At 37.2% G+C, this 20892-nt stretch overlaps 1 protein-coding gene across 1 annotated transcript in view; it reads right to left on the bottom strand.

The window, feature by feature from the left end:
- Positions 1–20892, bottom strand: part of Dcc (DCC netrin 1 receptor) — a 961067-nt gene that overhangs the window by 55829 nt on the left and 884346 nt on the right. The window contains exons 22-23 of the mRNA XM_048363596.1: positions 10799–10864; positions 955–1117 (exon numbers count right to left, since the gene is read on the bottom strand). Of these exons, the coding sequence (XP_048219553.1) occupies positions 955–1117; positions 10799–10864 (229 nt within the window). The remainder of the gene's footprint in view (positions 1–954; positions 1118–10798; positions 10865–20892) is intronic.

Raw genomic sequence — 20892 nt, 5'->3', positions numbered from 1 at the left:
TCCAACCATGAATGTAATATACTGTTGTCAAACCAGCCACCTCTGGGCCCTATGCCTCAGGCTTTCAGAGCCAGCACTATGCCTAAGGCCACAAACCAAACCAAACAAACCACTCAACCCAGTGAGGGAATAGAGTTGAGAAAAACATGTTATATTTGGTTTCAGAGGACTAGAGAAGCAAAGAGACAGAGAACAGCTAGGAGATTTATGCATCTCCCACAACTGCGGTATACAAGGTGAGTACTCTGGTCATTGCAGGACTCTAGTGAGCTCCATTAAAACTGCATTCCCATTTTAAACTCTGAGCTTTGATGCAGCATTCTCTATATGTACTAGCACCTTGAGTTGTATAATATGGATACACTCTTGAACTCTTCAACAATTCTGATTTCTCCAGGTTTAACCTAGCCAAAATATATGGACCCTTTTTTGATTTCTAGATATTCTCTTCCTCCTTTCTGCCTCTGAGGTAAGCACCCCATGATTTTGCAAAGACATTGAGCTTAGTAGTCTATGTTTAGTAATCCATTCAATAAGCTTTGATTACCTGCCTATGGGCATCCCAGTGAAAAGCACTATGCAAATATGTACAAAGGAGTACTGTCTCTAACTCTATAGAATTGCAGCGATGGCCTGAAGCAGAAAAACGGTATTTACAGGTGATTTGTCCTATTTAGGAAGAAACTATCCCCAAGAAATAAAAGCAAACAGAAATGGAAGTATATGTCCAGGAGTTCATTTAAGAGACCTACGGTCTACCCATTCCTTACTTATAGGTGAGGAATGGCTAAAAACTAACAAATCAACAACTACCCAAAAATCAAGGCTGACCAGGGTCAGGAGATAAGGAACACTTGTTGAATTATAAAAGAACCCAGAAGCAGAGTTCTAAAGAACACAACTCAAGAAGATGGTGACAGCTTTCCTGCCTGAGAATCTGATAGCATTACTTACTTCCTCTGCTGGGCTGAGGAGCGCCGGGTACAAATCACAGCCACTACGGCCACCACCAGCACTGTGATAACGCCAATAGTCACCACGATGATCACCAGCAGGTTGCTGTTCTTCTGAGGGGTGACGCTGCCATGTGGGGGGTGCATCTGTCCAATGGGTGGCTCTGAGAAAACAAGCACACAAGGGCTCAAGTCTGGGTGGCAGAGTTGCCAGCTTTAAGAAGCTCTGCAGAAACTGTAGAGTTCTTCTTGTTCATAGCATTCCTGAAGCTGGGCCAGGCAATGGCAAATGAGAAGAAAACACCCACCACTCCATCTATGACAAGTAACGACCATGTCCACCGGACAACTTGCATAGGCACACTCATTTGGAACAGCTTGAAGGGGAACAGGTAAATTCCCCTACCCTGATAAAGGCAGTATATCCTTTTAAATGGTATTCCCCAACCATCAAAAGAGACAATGTTCTGATGTACACTATGAATGAACTATGAAAACATTTTTCTAACCCTATAAAATATGAGGAATAGGCAGATCTATAGAGATAGACAATAGATTGATGCTTGCCAATGACCAGGAGAGAGGTCAGCAAGGAAGGAATATTAACAAGTACAGGCCCTCATTTCATCCCTTTCTGGTGATAAAAAATGTTCTAGAAATGGGCAGTGGTGATGGTAGAAGAATCTGAAAATAACTAATTCATACACCTTCTAAAGGTGAATTTATAGCATGTGAATTATATCTCTATAAAAATAATCTAAGCTATTACATGGAGTGGAATGGGAAGAGTGGGAGAAAGATGCTACTTGGTATTAAAAGAATTCTAAAGCGATAAGGACAAGAGAAGCTCCAGTTTGCGAGAACATATTAAGACTAAGGTATTGTGCAAGACCAACTTTTTGACACCAATCACTCACAATTCACTTCTCCTCCTCTAAGATGCTATCAAGAAAGCACATTTAATTTTCAACCTGTCAAGATTGTATGAATCCCACATAAATGCGACCATGATGTTCAAAAAAGTGTTAGGAAGTCCTGATACCAGTGTTTTCTTTAGCTCTATGAGTGTTTTCATGGTAGAAAATAGGCAGAAAAGATCAGAATAGCAAGACATTTAGAAAAAGTAAATTGCCTATTTAAGAACAGCGATCTTTTAAATCATTTTCTGTAAGCCTTCAGTGGGTGGTTAATTAGTTGTTAAATGTGGAAGGCTGTTGGTATCTGAGATACCTGGATCCTAGGAGATGACCATTGAGGAAAACCTCAGACTCCCAGGGTGCCTAGAATTCAGTCCTGTATTGTGGATGCTTGATTCATTTTTCCCATAACATACATCACTCAACTTTCTTTCTCTTTCTTCCTTCCTTCCTTCCTTCCTTCCTTCCTTCCTTCCTTCCTTCCTTCCTTCCTTCCTTCCCTCCCTCCCTCCCTCCCTCCCTCCCTCCCTCCCTCCCTCCCTCCCTCCCTCCCTCCCTTTTTCTCTCTTTCTTAAACTCAGGGGCTGGGCACTGTCCCTGAGCCTCTCTGTGCTTAAGGCCAGGGGGCTACCACTTGAGTCATAGTGCCACTTCCACCTTTTTCTGAGTAATTGGAGATTGGAGTCTCATGAACTTTCCTATCTGGGCTGGTATTGAATTGCCATCCTCTGATCTCAGCCTCCAGAGCAGCTAGGATTATAGGCATGAGCCTCCAGTGCCCGACTTCAACTTCTTAACACCACTCAGCACATCTTAAATTTTCACTATGCCACTTAAACCCATTTCCTTCTTTTCTCTGTGCCATTTGGTTTTGGGGAAGCATAGTTTCACAAAATTAAAGGGCAAATAAACTTACTCAGCATACAATACAAAGTTCTAAACACAACTGACAATTACCAGAAACAAGAGATTCTCCACATCAATTTAGCTATGTGATATGCACATGGGAACTTGTGTAGTATATCTATTGATAAAATACGTTTATTGTACCTGATTCCATGCCATATTTGCCCTGAAAAGCTTCAAAGTTGTTGGGTGCTGGTAGATCATCCTGTAATCCTAGCTACTCAGAAGGCTGAGAATTGAGGACTGTGTTTTGAAGCCAGCCCTAGCAGAAAAGTTTGTGAGACTCTCACCTCCAGTTAACCACCAGCCAGAAGTGGAGTTGTGGCGCAATACGTAGAGGGCTAACCCCGAGCATAAAAGTTTAGAGACAGTGAACCAAGCTCGAGGTTCATGCATGCACACCTCACCCCCAATTCAAAGATAACATTCACTTATAATTTGATAATTTATTTACAAATTAATTTCGAACATAGAAAAAGACAATGATTTTAGTTATTTTCCTGCAAATCAGCTTTATTCATTTTCTTGAGCCACAGAGTAGTTTTCAGTACCCCTTTGGCAATATGTGGAGACATGCTGAACCTATGCCTTTTATCTGTCAAGTGTAAATAGTAACACTTATTGTGTGGAGTAAATAAACATAGAGCAATCATCTCTATGCCCAAGTAATATGTCAGGCCCAAGTAACAATGTCATAAAATCTGGCCTCAATTAACTATTTACCACAGAACTTGGTATGTTGTATGAAGGACTTAAAAACGACAAAGGTTGGGCTGGGAATGTCGCTTAGCAGTAGAGTGCTTGACTAGCCTGCATAAAGCCCTGGGTTCGATTCCTCAGCACCACATAAACAGAAAAAAGCTGGAAGTGGTGCTGTGGCTCAAGAGGTAGAGTGCTAACCTTGAGTAAAAAGAAGCCAGGGACAGTGCTCATGCCTTGAGTCCAAGCCCCAGGACTGGTTAAAAAAATAACAACAACCCTGAAATGCAAGGGTTTTAGGATTCAACTTCAATATGAAAGACAAATGATCCTTTTCCTTCACAAACGAATATAATAAATGAATACTCACAGACCTGCAATGATGTCTCTTGGTAGGTTATCTAAGAAATATCACTTATTTAAAGAGATAGTTTGCCTAAATTTAGATAATTTATTACCCATTCATTAGTACTGGAAAAATAATAAGCGTGCTTGAAATAACTTGAATCACAGAGGGATGAACTCATCAAAAAGTCTTAAAATAGCACATTTCATCTGAAGATTCTGACTGTAAATGAGAGAAATAAGATTCGTTGGAAGTAGTTTTTTTCCATATTTACTACAAAAGAAAGGGGTAGGTAATGGAAGGTCAGAACTCTCTGTCCCATAGATTTGCTTAATCTTTGAATAGTAATTTTATAGTTATGTCTTAATATTCCTTTTCAGGGCTTACTAAATTAATTGATTGGAATAAATTAACCTTTCATAGGAGAGCTTACAAAAGGATAGTTTTGGATCTCATGGTTTTTATGATGGGTTTAAGTTTAAGAGCTTATAAATTTTACCTTGAATCATATTAGTAGCATGCCTGATGAACACATTAGGACACCTGATAAGGCAGAATTAGTCAAATGTCTTTCCAACGAAGAAGACATCATGTTTTCACTTAGTACATAATAGTTCAGGATCCTTCTGAACAACAATTACATTATACTGATACCGTTTCCTTTGGAGAGTTAGGCTGCCTAAGAACTTCTTTTATAAAGGTTGGATGCTGGATTTTTGTGGTTCCTTATAAAAGTATCTATACATTTGAAATCTGATGTTCCAGATCTTTCATTAACTTCTGATCCTCCAATCAGAGTATGAATGTTCATAAAATAAGACATCAAGTGGCATGTTGAGAAATCAAGTGTAATGCTTTCAGGTGTGTCAGTTCATCTTAGGTGCTGTCATTGTTCTATAAAGTGGCCATAAATACTGAATTAGTGAATGTTGAGCAATGTCTCTAGTTGAGTATTTGATGAGTAGAAATCATGTCTTTTGACAAGCTATCTAACTATTATTGCTTGTTTGAAAAGTAGTTATCAGATGAAGTAGAGTGGATCATGTCTGTCGATCCAGTTACTTAGGAAGAGGAGATGGAAAGGACTGCTGTTTAAGAGGAACCCAGGCAAAAGTGTGAGATACTACCTGAAAAATAACTAAAAATAACTAAAGTACAAAAGGACTGGGGGCATGGCTCAAGTGATAGAACACCAGCCCAGCAACTACACAACCCTGAGTTCAAACCTCATTACTGTCAAAAAGGGAAGAAAAGATTGTTATGTAAATTTAGACACATAATTAGTGATTCATTATTTCTTCAAAAATAATAAGCATGCCTGATAGAACCCAAGTCCTGAGGGAGCAACTAACTCATCATCTCTGTTAAAAGATTCTGATTATAATGAAAAATATATAAGATTTCCTAGAAGTAATTTTTTGCATTTACTTCAAAGAAATGCGTTAGATCCTTGTGAGCCTCTGGCAAACAACATTTTTTTTTCATATCAACCAATCAATGTATAACTTAATGTGCATTTTATTTAAAGGCACCCTATTTAACATGAAACATTGATTCACTAACATTCAGTTCACAGCAAACCCCACGGTAAGTTGTGCTGTAACAAAGGTTAACAGGTGTCTTTTCTCTGTAAGACACAACATACTCTGTTTATGCTTAGGGACATGAGAAACTGCCTCAGCATCACGTGGGGGCTATTGTATACAGTAAGAGCACCCACAAAGCACAAAGATTAAAAAACAAAAGACCTGGTACTAAGTCCATCATGAAAAGCATGCTTGCTCACTCTATCATGGAAGCTAGAAAGCTTCTAGCAGCCTCAGCTTTGAGAATGTGAGCCCTGGGTGATTGAAAATTTCTGCTTTGCATGTGTTTATGAATGACCATGGAATGCACAAGGAGATTTGCAAGTCACAAACAATTGGCATTGTAAGACATTGATTAATTAATAATTCTGATTAATAATGAGGAATCAAAGCATTAAAATATGTAAAGTTCAAGCCAGTTGCATTCTAGCTCCTCAGAAGGCTAAGACTATTGTTCAAAGCCAGCCTGGGCAGGAAAATCCATGGGATTCTTGTCACCAATCAGCAACTAAAAAGCTTAAAGTGCAGCTGTGGCTCAGGAAGTAGAAGAGCACTAGCCTTGAGCAAAAGAAGAGCTCAAGGACTGTGCTCAGGTCATGAGTTCAAGTCCTAGGACTGTCAGGGAAAAAAGTCAAATTTAACCTTATTTGCAAAGTGTAAAGTCAATCAAATAGTATCTATAGATTTTTTTTGTCAGTTGTGGGGCTTGAACACAGGGCCTGGACACTGTCCCTGAGCTCTTCAGCTCAAGGCTAGCACTCTACCACTTGAGCCACAGCACCACTTGTGGTTTTTTGGTGGTTAATTGGAGATAAGAGTCTCATAGACTTCCCTGCCCAGGCTGGCTTTCAACCACAATCCTTAGATCTCAGCCTCCTGAGTAGCTAGGATTGCAGGCATGAGCCACCAGCGCCCAGCTATAGGTCTTTTAATCAAATTTATAAGCTGGATTTGCAAGTTATGAAGTAAAACTATCAACAAAGGAAAATGGAGCTTCCCAGTGGGAAAAGCAGGAATAAGTTGAAGGTGTTACCATAGTTGTCACTGACGCAAATATAAGCTGTGCAGTATTTTGAGAAGTGGGTGATTTTTTAGTATTGAAAAAGTGTACACAGTCTAAAATTGTGAATGTATCATTAGAGTAAAAACTACCATATCACCAAATATTTGCTTTGTTTCTAGTTGTCGTCAAGAAATATTTAGGAAGCCCTTTCGTTCTCTACAATTTAGTTAAGGGTCTGTGTCTATTAGAGTAAATATGAACTATAGCTTTGTTTGTCTTTCTTTGAGTTCGAAAAGCACATTGTTAAAAGAATGGCATATTGAAAGGGAGCATAAAGGAGTAGAAGCATCCAAATTTATTTGCAGCTGGCCTGAGTATCCTGACAATAAGCTATTATTCCATTAAAATGCTTTGAAGGATGAAGCCCAGCAAGCGTAGGAAGAGTCAGGAATTGGCTATAACTCTGTCTCTCTAACAGATGTATGTGAAGTTTCATTATATACAAATTGAAGAACTCAAAATTTAAGATATTTGTGTTGATGCATCCTATGTTTATAGGTGAGATTCAATTGGGTCTTGGTCACTTGGGGCCCTCACTTATATATCTAATTGGAAAATACAACTCCTCTTGAAAGCTCAAGACATTGTCAGAATGTTAATTAGGAAGCTCAGTTTTCAGAGACCTTTATGGATTTGCTTATTCTATCTTCAGCTAAAGTTAAAATTACATATACTCCACCATTTATTGTCAGCAAAGAATAGAGGAGTGAGATTAATTTTGCTTTCACCACCCATGTCTCTTGAGGTTACTGATTCACTGTGATCTAGCAATGAAACAATTTGTTACACTAGTAGGGAATCTAGAAGTACTTCAAGTGCTTTGTTCAAATTTTCTATTTAACAAGAAATTTCCAGACCATCAGGAAGTGATGCAGAAAGGGCCATGCCAATGATTTACATAAACTCCCCTAAGCCAACACCATCAGTCTACTTTATCTTCATGACTTTGTCTGGTGAGATAATGTTTAACAGATCAAATTTAATTATGACTTACTTCTCACTAGGAATCTAATATTAAATGACAAAAACAATCCAGTAGCATGCAATTTTCTCAGTTACAGTTATTTTCTTCTGAGGTCTGACTCCTCAGAAAAGGAAAATTCTATTGACTTTTAGGTTCACGCTAAATTCTTGCTGGAGTTTCTTTGAGCTCAAAGTACATTTTAACTTTCAGGGCAAATTGAAATAGTCAACACCAGACTTATAAACCTGTTTCAGAATGGAGATCTCCAGATTTGGTGTTTAAAAATACAGGTGAGCCCTGGTACAGTAGGGTACTTGTTCTTGTTGCTTCTGTTTGCATATATTTCAGATAGAAAGTTTTTCCCTGTCTGATTTATAATTTTACTAGGCATCTCTATGTTTTCAGGTGCAAAATTGGATATTTCCATCCATGAATAGAGTCCTTTAGGGCATGAAGGTTCTAGAGCTCATGGTCCTATCTCTGTGGTTTATACTTGCTTTACTATTAATCCTCAGCCTGACAGCTCATGGTATTTGAAATCGGTGCTGGAATCATTGTCTTTTCTCCATCATCTATACTGATTCTTTCCTTCATCTTCTGGTGTTCTGTCCTTTCAAGAGGTCATGCTCAAAACTAATGGCAAATTTGAAGTTGATACATCCTGTAGACATATCATCTTAAAATTAGCTAGATGGTTCTGAAAGTAATGTGTATTCCTCCACACGAACTCCAGATGAACTGTAGTGTCTTAGTAAAGCATTAAAATATTAAATTTTCATTGCCCACACAATTTCTACAACTTTCCCTTCCAAATTCCCGTCCATCTGTGGGATTCTCCATATTCTGCTTCATCTTCCTAGAGTGTTATCTGTGCCATGTCCCCCTGGATAATTCACATCTCTGCTTTATTGCCCCTGCCATTTCACTTGGGCCCATAGTTCATTTGTTAATTTCCGACATTTTGTGAGGGCTTGCTAACATTTCTTGAGTGATTCCTGCAATGCAAGCAGTATGTTTGGTGTACTGTTGAGGTTTAAGATAAAAATTAAAGCATGAAAGAGAGTTAATGAAATGTGTAAAGCTCGGGGGAAAGAACGATCACAATCTAAATACGTTTTCCAGATCGTTCTATTGGTCAGTCTTCAATCTTAACACATACCTCCCACATTGCCTGCTGCTAGACTGCCACAACTAAAAGTTAGTTTTACCAAGTTTTACTCTACAAGGAAGGAAATAAAGGTAGAAGTGTGAAAGCCTAGAGAACATCCAAGAAGAAAACCGTAAACGAGATTAGAATGTTTTATTCAGAAAGCTTGCCATTGCTGAATGTATGCAACTTCCCACTATAGCTTATCGTTTGGAAACTAATCCCTGTAATAGTGATATTAAGAGGTGAATCCTTTGATTGTGTGTGTGTGTGTGTGTGTGTGTGTGTGTGTGTGTGCATGCGCATGCACACGTGCTGGTCCTGGGGCTTGAACTCAGGGACTGGCTGCTGTCCCTCAGCTGTTTTTGCTAGAGAGTAGCACTCTACCACTTGAGTCACACACCATTTTAGCTTTGTGATAGGTAATTGGAGATAAGATTCTCAGGAACTTTGCTGCCCGAGCTAGCTTCCAACTGTGACCCTCAGATCTCAGCCTCAGTAGGTAGGATTATAGGCATGAACAACCGGTGCCCTGCACAAGTGAATCCTATGATAGGTGATAAAGTCATGGACATGAACTCCACAAATGGGGCCCTGGTGACCCCTTCCACTACTAAAGGACACAGTTAGAAGGTCTAAAGAATGAAGCAGAGAATGAGCCCTCGCCAGTTAATCAACCCACTGGCATTTGGACCTTGGATTTCTCAGCCTCCAACACTGTGAGCATTCAATTACTATTCTTTATAAGTTGCTCAGCTAAGTTATTTTGTTGTAGCAAAATGAGTTAAATCAGCTAAAATTTAAGTGGAAGAAAATTTCTTGTCTATGCATGGGGGATAGTACTAATGTCAACAAAATGTCAACATTTGGAAGGAAAGTCAACATGTAAAAATATATTTCTGAGTTGTTTCATTGGCCAGAGCAGAAAGGCACTCAACCTTTTGCCCAAACATCTGGAATGTTCCACACATATACTATTTTAGGGAACATTGATACATTTACATAGCTTATGACAAGAAAAAATCACTTAATTCACTTCCTTTTTCTAGGTAAACACACAGCCAACAACTTTTCCATTACAACTTTGGCTTCCAACTGGATTTTTAATTACAACATCAGTCCAAATCGAGGTTTATCAGCTCAGTAATAAAATTCTTATAAATAACTACTAAAAAGATTGGATAAATAAATTTCATTTACCAAATAGGACACATTATGCAACAGCAAAAATAAAGGAATGTGAAGGTTTTTCTTTTCAAACACAAGCAAATGTACAGACAAATATGAGCTCACCTTGGAAGGTTGAATATTTAATAGCTTAAACCTGTGGGTGACTCATCAAGTATTCATCTTATATTTTAAATATGTGATAAATATTTCAGTAAACCAAACAAAGCAATAGCTTTTTAAAGCAAGGAAAGGGTCTGTCACATAGTTGTTAATTAGATAGAGAGATAGACAGATAGACAGATAGATAGATAAGATATATGATAGATAGGTAGATAGATGATAGGTAGATAGGTAGGTAAATAGATAATAGATAGATAAATAGATAGAGAGATAGAGAGATAGATAGGCCTATTGGAAACTTAGATAAATATTTATTATTCCAAAGATCCCATTTCAATCAAATAAAGACAAAGACCTATAGACCCTGTTTTATCCTGGTTTATCCGTGCAGTTCTAAGTATTAGCTAGTCCTACCTGGTTATCATAAGAGCTACCCCTGTGTGGGCAAGCTTCAGGAGGAAGAACAAAATAATTTCTAACAAATCAGTAGTAAAATGCTAGAGGATTTAAAGAGTAAAATGTACTGTACAGATGAAAAGCCTCAATAACTTTAATTAATGAAACATAGTTGGTTTCAGCTCAGTCAACCTCGGTTATCACCTCTTTTCAGTAAAATTAGTTTTACAAATATTTAAAATACATTACAACACTTTAACTAAAGTTTGGTAACTTAACAGCCGTAGCATTTAAAATGTGCTGTGTGGAATTTTCTATTTTTTTAATGTACTTGTCACTTGTCATTGGTATCATTTCTTGCTAAAATGTGCCACAGGTTTGCTAATAAGTTCATGTATGCATTGCTCTTCATCCTTCCTCCCCATAATCCAGGGTGCTTAGCATTTGTCAATAAAAATTGCTTCAAACACTTTAGAATTAAACTATTTAATTAATATGATTAGTCCAGGAGAATCCAATTTGTATACATACCATTGAGAGTGCTTCGATCAATCAAGTTAGTATCAACTGGCCAATAACCTCCATCTCCATGACGACCTGTGTATTGAAATCACATCAGAATGTCAGTTGATATTCCCTATGAAAGCACAAAGGAGACCATACTCAAGTTGAATAAATATTCAAAAGTATGGAGTAGCTAAAGTAGCAAGAATTTTTGGTCACCTTCCAAAAAAGTTTCCTAATATTAAGACCATTGTACCGGGGAGAAAATGTTCTTGCTATGTGAGAAAAATCCTCACAAGAATCCACTCCCTTAATCAAGCTAAAATCAAATCATTTCCGAGAAGCAATCCCCTTTTTTTTTTTCTCTTCATTGCCCTGGTGTTTTTACTACAGTTTCTGAGAATGGCATGGCAATAGTATCAGTCTAAAAGGTGAACTTATTGCTTGCAGAGATAATGCTTTAAGTCTAGCATTTAAGTCTCAGCTTTAAGTCTAGCATTTACTCACACTTCTGACATGAGCTAGTGGCAAATTTATCAGGGTTAAGCATTTCGTATTATAACTAGGCCTCAAAGATGTTTTTCCTTTTTATTTTTGTTATGTGTCAAATCTGTTGTTTGGGACTGACATTGTGGATTCAGGTAACAAGAGTGGACAGGTCTTGGCTCACATTATCTGAGTAGCTATTACAAATACGATGCAAAGGAAGAAGACTCCTTTAGCAGTCACATGATTGGGAAATGTTTCCTTCCACCAAGGTGTTCAACAGTTATGAAAGTGGCATTTAATGGAATCGAGTCTGAAATTAACCAGAATTAATTACACTATTATACAAAATTTAATTAATGGTGTGTATTACCACAAGTAATCCCTTTTTCCATTGATGCATACGTAGAACTGTAATTATTTGATTAGCTTTTGAGCTTTAAGCATATCTAAGTGGGCCACTTGAATAGTTGGATCTATGTGCACACACATATCATAATACAGCTATTTTTCTGTTGAGTTTGCTTTGAAGGGTTGTTTCTGAATCAGTTATTATCCATGGATGATCCTGGTGAAAATCAGCCACAATAACAGAGATTATTTTCTTATACCTATAGGTTTCACTTTACTTCATAGTCCTGATCTTAGAACTTCCTTTTTTATCACAATTTATTTCCTAAGATCTCACTTTATTTTCAAAAGAAATGGAAGAGAACAACTTGCAATTTGTTCTTTCACTATCTATAATTTTTAAAAAGTCTTCTGATGTCAAGTCATTACTGAAGATGAAAATTTAAAAAAGAATTCAAATGTAAACCAATCTCATTGTATTTTGTCTTTCACATAGTTGTAATCACTTTCAACATGCCATGTAAAACCATAGCTTTTTCCTGTTGTTCCTCTTGTATCCCCTTCCTGTGGTTGTGCTGGCGCTATCACTGTATCTCATCTGAGTACCCTGAATACACTTGTATTGGAACTAGGGAAGGGAAAGGGAATATCAAAATCGAGAGACAAAGGATAAAAAGACAAACCACTCCAAAAGCAATACTTACAAAACCATTTGGTATAAACCAACTGAACAACTCATGGCGGGGCGAGGGAAAGGGGAAGGAGGGGACAATGAGGGCGATGGTAACAAGTTATATAAGAAATGTACCCACTGCCTTACATATGAAACTGTAACCCCTCTGTACATCACTTTGACAATAAAAAAATGTAAAAAAAAAAAAAAAAGACACATTCACATTCAATGTGTGCTAGGCCAATGCCCACAAGTATGTAAGGAAGTGAGATTAAGGTGTGAGGACAACAGTGCTCTAGGCTGTGAAAAGGACAGTTTGAAGGAGCAAAGCCTGTCTAACCTTTTTCGAAGTACCTTGTGTATGTAACTCTGCCACTTCAAAGTTCAACACTCGGAGGATGAGCTTTGCCACAAGACAGTGTGAGACCAACGGTGGAAGAAATGAAGTGACACAGAAGTTCTGTATGAATATTAAGATGACTTTTTTTAAGCAACTGAAGGCACTTAGATTGCAAAGCAGTCAGCTAAAAGAGATGCTAATAACCTCATCACTTAGGCCAGTAAAAGCAATAAATGATTCCTATTGGGAGTAATCCTGTATTGGCTGGAAATTAGGTAGATGGCCTGTGGAGAGTTTTCCTTTTCCTCTAGTATCCTGACAAATGTCTTTTTAATGAAGTTTCCAGCTCTCTCTGCTGGTTTGTGGGAGGATGTAAAAACAAGCCACAAGCATATACATATATTACTTAGACATAATGCTCTATGGGTATAGCACCCCTTAGATTTAGTCAGGCTATTGATTACATCGTGAATTTCAATAGTTAGAAAAAAATCCCAATTTCATGCAGGTTTGAGTGTTAGGAAAGATAAAGTAAGTCTTGGAAAAAGCTTCTAAATAAAAGTGCAACTTGAACCATGGGCATTTTAAACAGAATCTGATGTGTTGACATGGGTTAACTGTTTTGTGTTATAATTAGATGGATGGTACAAAAGAAAATTAAGTAATTCTTAACAAGCTCAAGAGAAACTGCTTTAATGAAGTGTGATAACATCAACCAGCCAAGATTGGATTTATGGTAATTTAGAATTCTTGTACCACTTCAGCAGGAAATCACAAAACTCCATTTTCAGAGGACTGATGATCCTGGCGCCTCGATCTAAACACAATAAAGTAGATTTCTATGTATTACATTTCCATGTTTGTGAAATATAGCTTTGAAATATCAGGATAGCTTTCTTACTAGAACACTAATGATAAAATAGTACTAATAACAACAATGATGACAAATAATTCTCCCTCTGCTTTAAGGCAAGACCCACAAAGTTACTAAATATATAGCACCTGGAAAAAAAAGACAAAAGATCTTCAGTGATACTGCTTGGCAGGCCAAAGTATCTGTAAGGGCTGATTTTTTTCCCCCAGATCCTGGGGCTTGAACGCAGGGTCTGGGCACTGTCCCAGAGCCTTTGTGTACTCAAGGCTAGCAGACTACTGCTTGATCCACAGCACCACTCCTGACCTTTTCTGATTCATTTATTGGAGAAAAGAGTTTCACAGACTTTCCTGCCCAGGCTGGGTCTGAACCACGATCCTCAGATCTCAGCCTCCTGAGTAGCTAGGACGTGAACCACTGGTGCCCAGCTGTAAGGGTTTGTTGCTATGAAATGATAGTTGATGTGTTCAGCTGGTTAATTTCATAGGCACTGACACGGAGAAATAGAGAAGTCATTAGGAAGATGGTTGGAGTGAAAATTAGTTAATGCAAAGAGATAAATGCCTGGCCTCTCTCAGTTGTCTTAATTTTATTAAAAAGGCTTTAAATTGGCAATAATTCAGACATCATTTATTAAATGCCTACTATATGAAAAGCATAATCCTAGATCCACAGGGAATGAAGAGTATAGAAGGATGGATTAGCATTGAATTCTGCCATGACAGATAGAATTGGTTAACTGTATCTAGAGCTTAAATAAGCATATTCATAATTAGTTAATAGTAGTCAACTAGGAATGGTTTTTAATTTATTCTGTCTTTAAAGATGTAAGTATAGCCATCCATCTACTACTCAAAAGTACTATTATATTTGATTAAAATGTTTCTGATTTATACAGCATTGTTAAAAGAGCTACACACAACTGGCACCAAAACAGGCCTGAAGACCAATGGAGTAGACTAGAAGACTCAGATATAATCCATAATCTCACAGACAACTGATTTTTGACAAAGGAACCTAAAATATACATGGGAGAAGAATCCTCTTCAACAAAAGCTGCTGGAAGAACAAGACATCCACAAGCAGAAGACCAGAAATGGATCCCTACCTCTCATGCTGTACCAATATCAATTCAGAAAACTCTAATGTGAAAATTTCACTGGACAGAACATGGAAAGCACAGAATTTATTGGTGTAATAACTTCTTGAATAGAACTCCAAGAGCTCAGCAAATAGAAGTGAGGACTGGCTAATGGAATAGCATTAAGCTAAAAACCTTCTGCACAGCAAAGGATATAGTCACTTGCCTGAAATAACAACCAGAGAATGGAAGAGAATCTCCACCAGCTATTCATTTAACAAGGGACTAATAACAAGGCTATACAAGGAGCTTAAAAAATTAAGCCACCCCAAAATCAATAACCCAATTAGTAAATGGGCAAAGGAGCTAAACAAACACTTCTCAGAAGAAGTACAAATGCCAATAAATACATGAAGAAATGATCAACATCACTGGCTAAAAAGGAAATGTCAATCAAAACAACATTGATAATCTATGACTCTCCAGTCAGAATGGCCATCATCAAGAATACATACAACAAATGCTAACCAGGATGTGGAGGAAGAGAAATCCCACGACACTGTTAGTGGGGATGTAAATTAGTACAACCACTATAGAAGTCAGTATGTATCACTTGGGTATGTAACATTTCATTTTAGAAAAATTTGTCAGGTAAGTTTTCAGGAGGTTTTTTTTTTTTATAATTACAGCAAATATTTTCTGCTATCACTTTAGGTTATAAAACCAGACACTGATTGTTTCCAAAAGGAGAAAAATAAAACAAAGGTAATAAGGCTATTTGACAAGAATTAAGCAGCTGATTTTATGTTATTAAGATAGTATTTATATGTACTTATGTATGTATAATTTTTTATTTAGGTACTTCTTCATATAGTCCTAAAGTCAAAATTTCATGCTCCTATCTTTTACGTCATGTTTGAGATATTATAATCTACAAAGTAGTAAAAGTTTCTTTCATATTTTATTTGAAGACTAGAATTCACAAGAAGCCTACTTTTCACCCTTGCTGGCAATGGCCTAACGCTTCCTTGAACAGAATTTAAACTTCCCATGCGTTCCCACCACTCTCTGGATTGGAGGAAAATGGGCAGATAACATGTCCTCTAGGAAGTCTCCTTGTTCTAGTCTGTGGTGTTGATCACGTGACATGGGCACTGGGCTTTCACTGTGAGAGGACTGACTCATGTTCACAGACATGCTTCCTGATAGAGGCTCACATGCACACATGTGATGACTTTTTGCTAGGCATTCCTTATGTTTTTGCTCTCCCTGGTCACTTGACAATGTTTTCATACTTTTTTTGGTGTCATTTGTGGGGCTTGAACTTTGGGCCTGGGCACTGTCCCTGAGCTCTTCATCTCAAGACTAGCACTCTACTCACCTGAGCCACAGCACCACTTCCTGTTTGCATACTTTAATTGTGGGGAGGGTGTAAAAATCACAATGGTTATTTTGAATTCACTTGCAGCACAGACGGGAGACCATTTCCCATGATAAACAATTTTTAGCCCTAAGCAAAGATTAGTTCAGTTGGGATCTGTGCTACAGTCTAGCTCTTCTCTGGGGATGTTTGTATGTTCAAGGAGTAGAAAGTGGAAAGTTAATCTGCAGAGGACAGAGAAGAAACTGCATGTGGCTATTGTAATCTTTTCGTTAATCCCATCTTCTCTGCATGGGAGTGACACAGACACCTAGAATGTCAGCCAGAATAACAGCCACATTGTCAATCCCTAGGAAATATAGATATGGCCTGTAATCTAAATCCAATAAACCCACTGGTCATCAAACAAACATTCAGTATACCTCCTTCCATGTGAGCAGAACATGAAGCAATCTCATTGATCTTAGAACTGGTTTACTGAGAAGAACTCTGGTAATAATAATGGAAATCCTACTGATTTTGTATGTTGTATAGCAGTGGATAAAAAATATCCATTCATACTACCTGAATACAGCTTTACTGTAGAACACACAGATCATATTGAGATATAGTTAAAACAGATGATTTGTCAGAGGCGGAAAATAAACTTGGGAGTTTAATCTATCCTGTAGTTGAAAACACTGCTGACTGAACAAAGGTATCAGTATATCAAAAGCTAGGAAACAAACTAATAACACGGGAGAATTTGAATATAGATTAGTAATAAAGGACTAATGAGCTATCCTTACCCTTTGCTTAGATACAATATGTTGTTTTCAAATGCACATAAAAGATAGATCACTGGATGAAAGAAAATATTACTACTCTGTATGCAAAACAGCTATTATGGCTACTATATATTAAATGTTGATACTCAATAATAAATCCATCCTGCTTTCCCTTCTTAAAAACCTTTGGTTATATCAGACACCTGCATAAGTTCTAAAGGCAATAATGTGCAGAACAGGAATGTATTTGGTAAACTACTTTGAGTCACACACTAGAGTGTAAGAGAAACACAATGCCATTTTGAACATTTTTTCCTCAACCATAAAAGATTACAGTTTACAATTACAATTTTTGTCTGTATGCCATAAAATATTAGCAGAGCACACTTCTGCCAAGAATAAAACTTATGTTTCAATTATCTTTAGGAATCAGACTAGTATCTGGGATTAGAATTTCATTCACAAATGTCACGAACAAAAGACCCAGAGAAATTAGTGCACTTTAGGAATGAAAAAGGATGCTTTGCTTGGAAGTATTAATCAAGACATTTCCGGACAAAAATCCCACAATCTAGGCATCTTGTGATGGAAAGGTAATAGAAACAAAGCAATTGTGTATCCCACTTCCAGCTCATGGTTCACATTTCAGCTTGATTCTGAGTGCTGACAGCCTGAGGCATAGGTGTGGTCTCCTGCAGAGCTTGGCAACTGACAGGTGAAGACACGTAGCCTGAGAAATCCTCTAAAGTAGGAGAGAAGTTTACAAATAAGCATTAGGGTGAAGACAACACTAGGCCAGACCTATCAGGATTCCTGTATGTGAGGCTGGTGGATGTTAGCCAATGAGAAGCTTCTACTAGTTCACTAATCAATCTGTATGTCTACTTAATTATACTCTACTTCAGTAATCATACACTTGTAATATATATTCATATGTATAATTTTACATATGTACATACAAACATGTATATGTATATACAAACATGTATATTGTATATGTATATGTATAAATATGTATATACACGTATATATTCATGTATATATAGATATGTGTGTATATTCTATAAACTCTACCACTTTTCATTGCCACATTATTTTTGACATCTCACAAATATAGTGAAAACAGAAAAGGAAACTATTAGTGGACCACTAGCAATCCAATGACCTGAACCTAAAACAATATCTATGTTTTGGTGTTTTTTGAAAACAATTATCCCACTATGTATCCTACACTGCCATAAAACTTACAGTACTCTTTCCTCAGACTCCCAAGTTCTGTGATGATAAATATGCACTACCATTACTGGCTCCTTAATGTGTTTTGGTCATTGAAATATGGTTCACATCTTTTTTAAATATGTCAAGTAAGAAAAAGGCTAAATGCCAATTCCTGTGACTCTAACTGTGACTATTTCATCCTTGTTTAGTGTGGTTGCTGAGGAAAAATTGTTAATTGCCCCTAAACATCACATCACAACCTCTTACATATCTAAGGCCAACAGAGCTTATTTGTAGTTGTAATTACTATTCCCAATAATTTATAATAAATTCCAATTAACTTAATTTTTTACCAGGAAATAAAGATGATTTAATTGCTAATGACATGTTGGCTGAAGATGACCTCTGATATAGCCCCTAGTCTGGGGTGTCTTACTCGGTTTCCTTGCATGTTGCTTATTGGAAATAACGGCGTCCACATGGCTCTCAGAAATCACTTTTCCATACAGTTGTGTCTTTATTAAAATCTCAAGAACAAATCTGTTACTCTCCATCTGAGTACTTTCTAAGATGACTAGAACTTCCTAAGATCCATCTCAAACATCATATTACCATCTGAAGGACAAAGCAGAATTGGTGGTGGTTTTCTCTGAGGTGACAAGATTCTCCTTGATTTCTCCTCCTGTGTAGTCCACAGCCCTCTGAAAGGTAGATGTGAGTGTGTTTGTGTCAGAGTGAAGTTGCAAACAATACAGGGAGAAGGAAGTAAAGCTCGAGGGCTCTTTCTTCTCTGAGTATTTCTGTGTTTACAGTTGCAGTTCCAGAATGGCATAAGCATCTCGTGCAATGCACTGCTGGTACAAGAGAATACTGACAGTGTTGGAGCACAGAGTTTGTTTCTCCATGGATCTGTCAACACTCCATGCAACATTCAACAACTGTTCAGTGGATCCACAGTTCTAGCCATATACAGCCTGCAATTGCTATTGTAGTGGCTCATAGATGAATGCAAAAGGAAATTAAGCGGTGAAGTGGATAATTATAAATACATGGTAATTTCATAAAATGAAAAAATATCTAGCTTTAAGAAGGTTTCATACTGGTAATACAGACTGATTAGCTATTTAGGCCCATAAAAATGTATGAAGGTTTTTCAAAATTAATAGAATTTGAGGAGAAAACTACAGGATCAGTAGAAATATATCAGGCAGAGAAGAGTGAGTTACATGAGCATAGGAAGATAGAGATGAAAAGATGATACTCTCCAGATACTCATCAAAGCGTATGGAATTTATGAGGCAGGGCACAAAGGGTTTCACTGAAAAACATTTTAAGCAAAACAATGACATATATTTTAGAAAAATGATTTTGCACTGGTGTGAAAAACATCACTTAACTTGAAGTAAGTCTTATAATAAATCATGTTAGAATATTAATTATGAATCCAAGAAGCAGACTTTATTAGTCTCATTTCATAGATGAGTAAACTATGACTCAATAAGATTCATATCCTTAGGATTACATTTGAAATATCTGACTCTGCGTATCATGTGATGAAGACCTTATTGTTCACAAATAGTAAGATAACTGTGAGGGAGAAAGAAATGAAGAGAAATCAGAGCACTTCTAAGAGTTGAACCTGATGTGTAGGTGTGAGATTTTGATATGCATGACTTGAGGTGCTGATTCCATTCTGCAGAGATCATATTCAACAAAAGCGCCCATGCTATAATTCTAGGTATTTGGGAGATGGTATTTGGGGGGATAGAGGTTCAAAGCCAGCTTGGGACAAAAGTTATTGAGAACAGTCCATCTTGACAAATATATGGATTCAAGGGCCTGTAATCTTGACTACTTGGGAGGAATTAGTAGGAAGATTCATGTCCAAGACTGACCTGGGCAAAAACATGAGATTCTACCTGGAAATAATGAAAGTATAAAAGGTCTGGAAGCATGGCTCAATTGGTAGAATGCCTAACCAGTAAGCTCAAAGACTTGGCATTGAACTGAAGAAATATTTTATCTATTGCTTCTCAACTACTATATAATGAGCCATGTCTTATACTAATATTTACACAGTAATCAACAAGTTGTCAAAAATGAGCCGATTTGTTTTCACATAATCTGTGCCAGTTGGATGTGTTTTCTCTTTTCTGTTTTTAGATCTGCAAGGAGCTAGTGAATTTTAACTTAAATTTTTCTGATAACAAAGAACAGAAAGGGTAGAGGTCAAGATAAAGGTACTGGAGGTTAGAATCATCTATAAGGGAGACTAACATTTTTTTAAACCACAAAGAAATTTCTTTCTTTCCGTTGCTCTTTTATTGTAGTAGGTGATAGCTAAATATACCTTTTTCTATTGAAAATATGTTCTTATACTTTTTTCATTTCTCAGTAACATGTATCATATTCATAACCCTTAGCATGAGGACTTTGTGTCTGCTAACTTACACTTTTTATCAGACAGTGGATCATATCTTCCAAGATGGTTCTACAATTGCTTCTCAAATGCTTATGTCATGGGTCAATCAATAAGCATTTATTGGCTGGCATTAAGATGATGGATTGTAAGTTAGAGACTGTTGTGCAGAGAGGCAGAAATGACAATGAGAATCTCGTCAGTCCTTACTCCTCAGAGGATTTAAAACCTAGCATTAAGCTAGGAACATCAACAGCAAACTATCAGAAATGGACAGTATAGTGAGAGATGAATTGGGTCTTATGGACATACAGAAGAATAAAGATTAGGAAGGCAAGAAAGGAAAATAATAGATTGGGAAGGGAATCTTAAAATGTCTGAAGGTTGCTCACTTGAGAAAGAAGTGTTAAGGCAAGAAGATAGTACCAGTTAAAAGCACACAGAGTCATGAAAAACATAATTTTTCCAGAGTGATAGGTAGATTGTGTGTGTGTGTGTGTGTGTGTGTGTGTGTGTGTGTGTGTGTGATTA

This window comes from Perognathus longimembris, chromosome 15, assembly GCF_023159225.1.
Source record: "Perognathus longimembris pacificus isolate PPM17 chromosome 15, ASM2315922v1, whole genome shotgun sequence".
NCBI classification, from domain to species: domain Eukaryota; kingdom Metazoa; phylum Chordata; class Mammalia; order Rodentia; family Heteromyidae; genus Perognathus; species Perognathus longimembris.
Note: the sequence above shows the minus strand (reverse complement) of the source record. Positions and strands in the feature narration are given on the sequence as shown.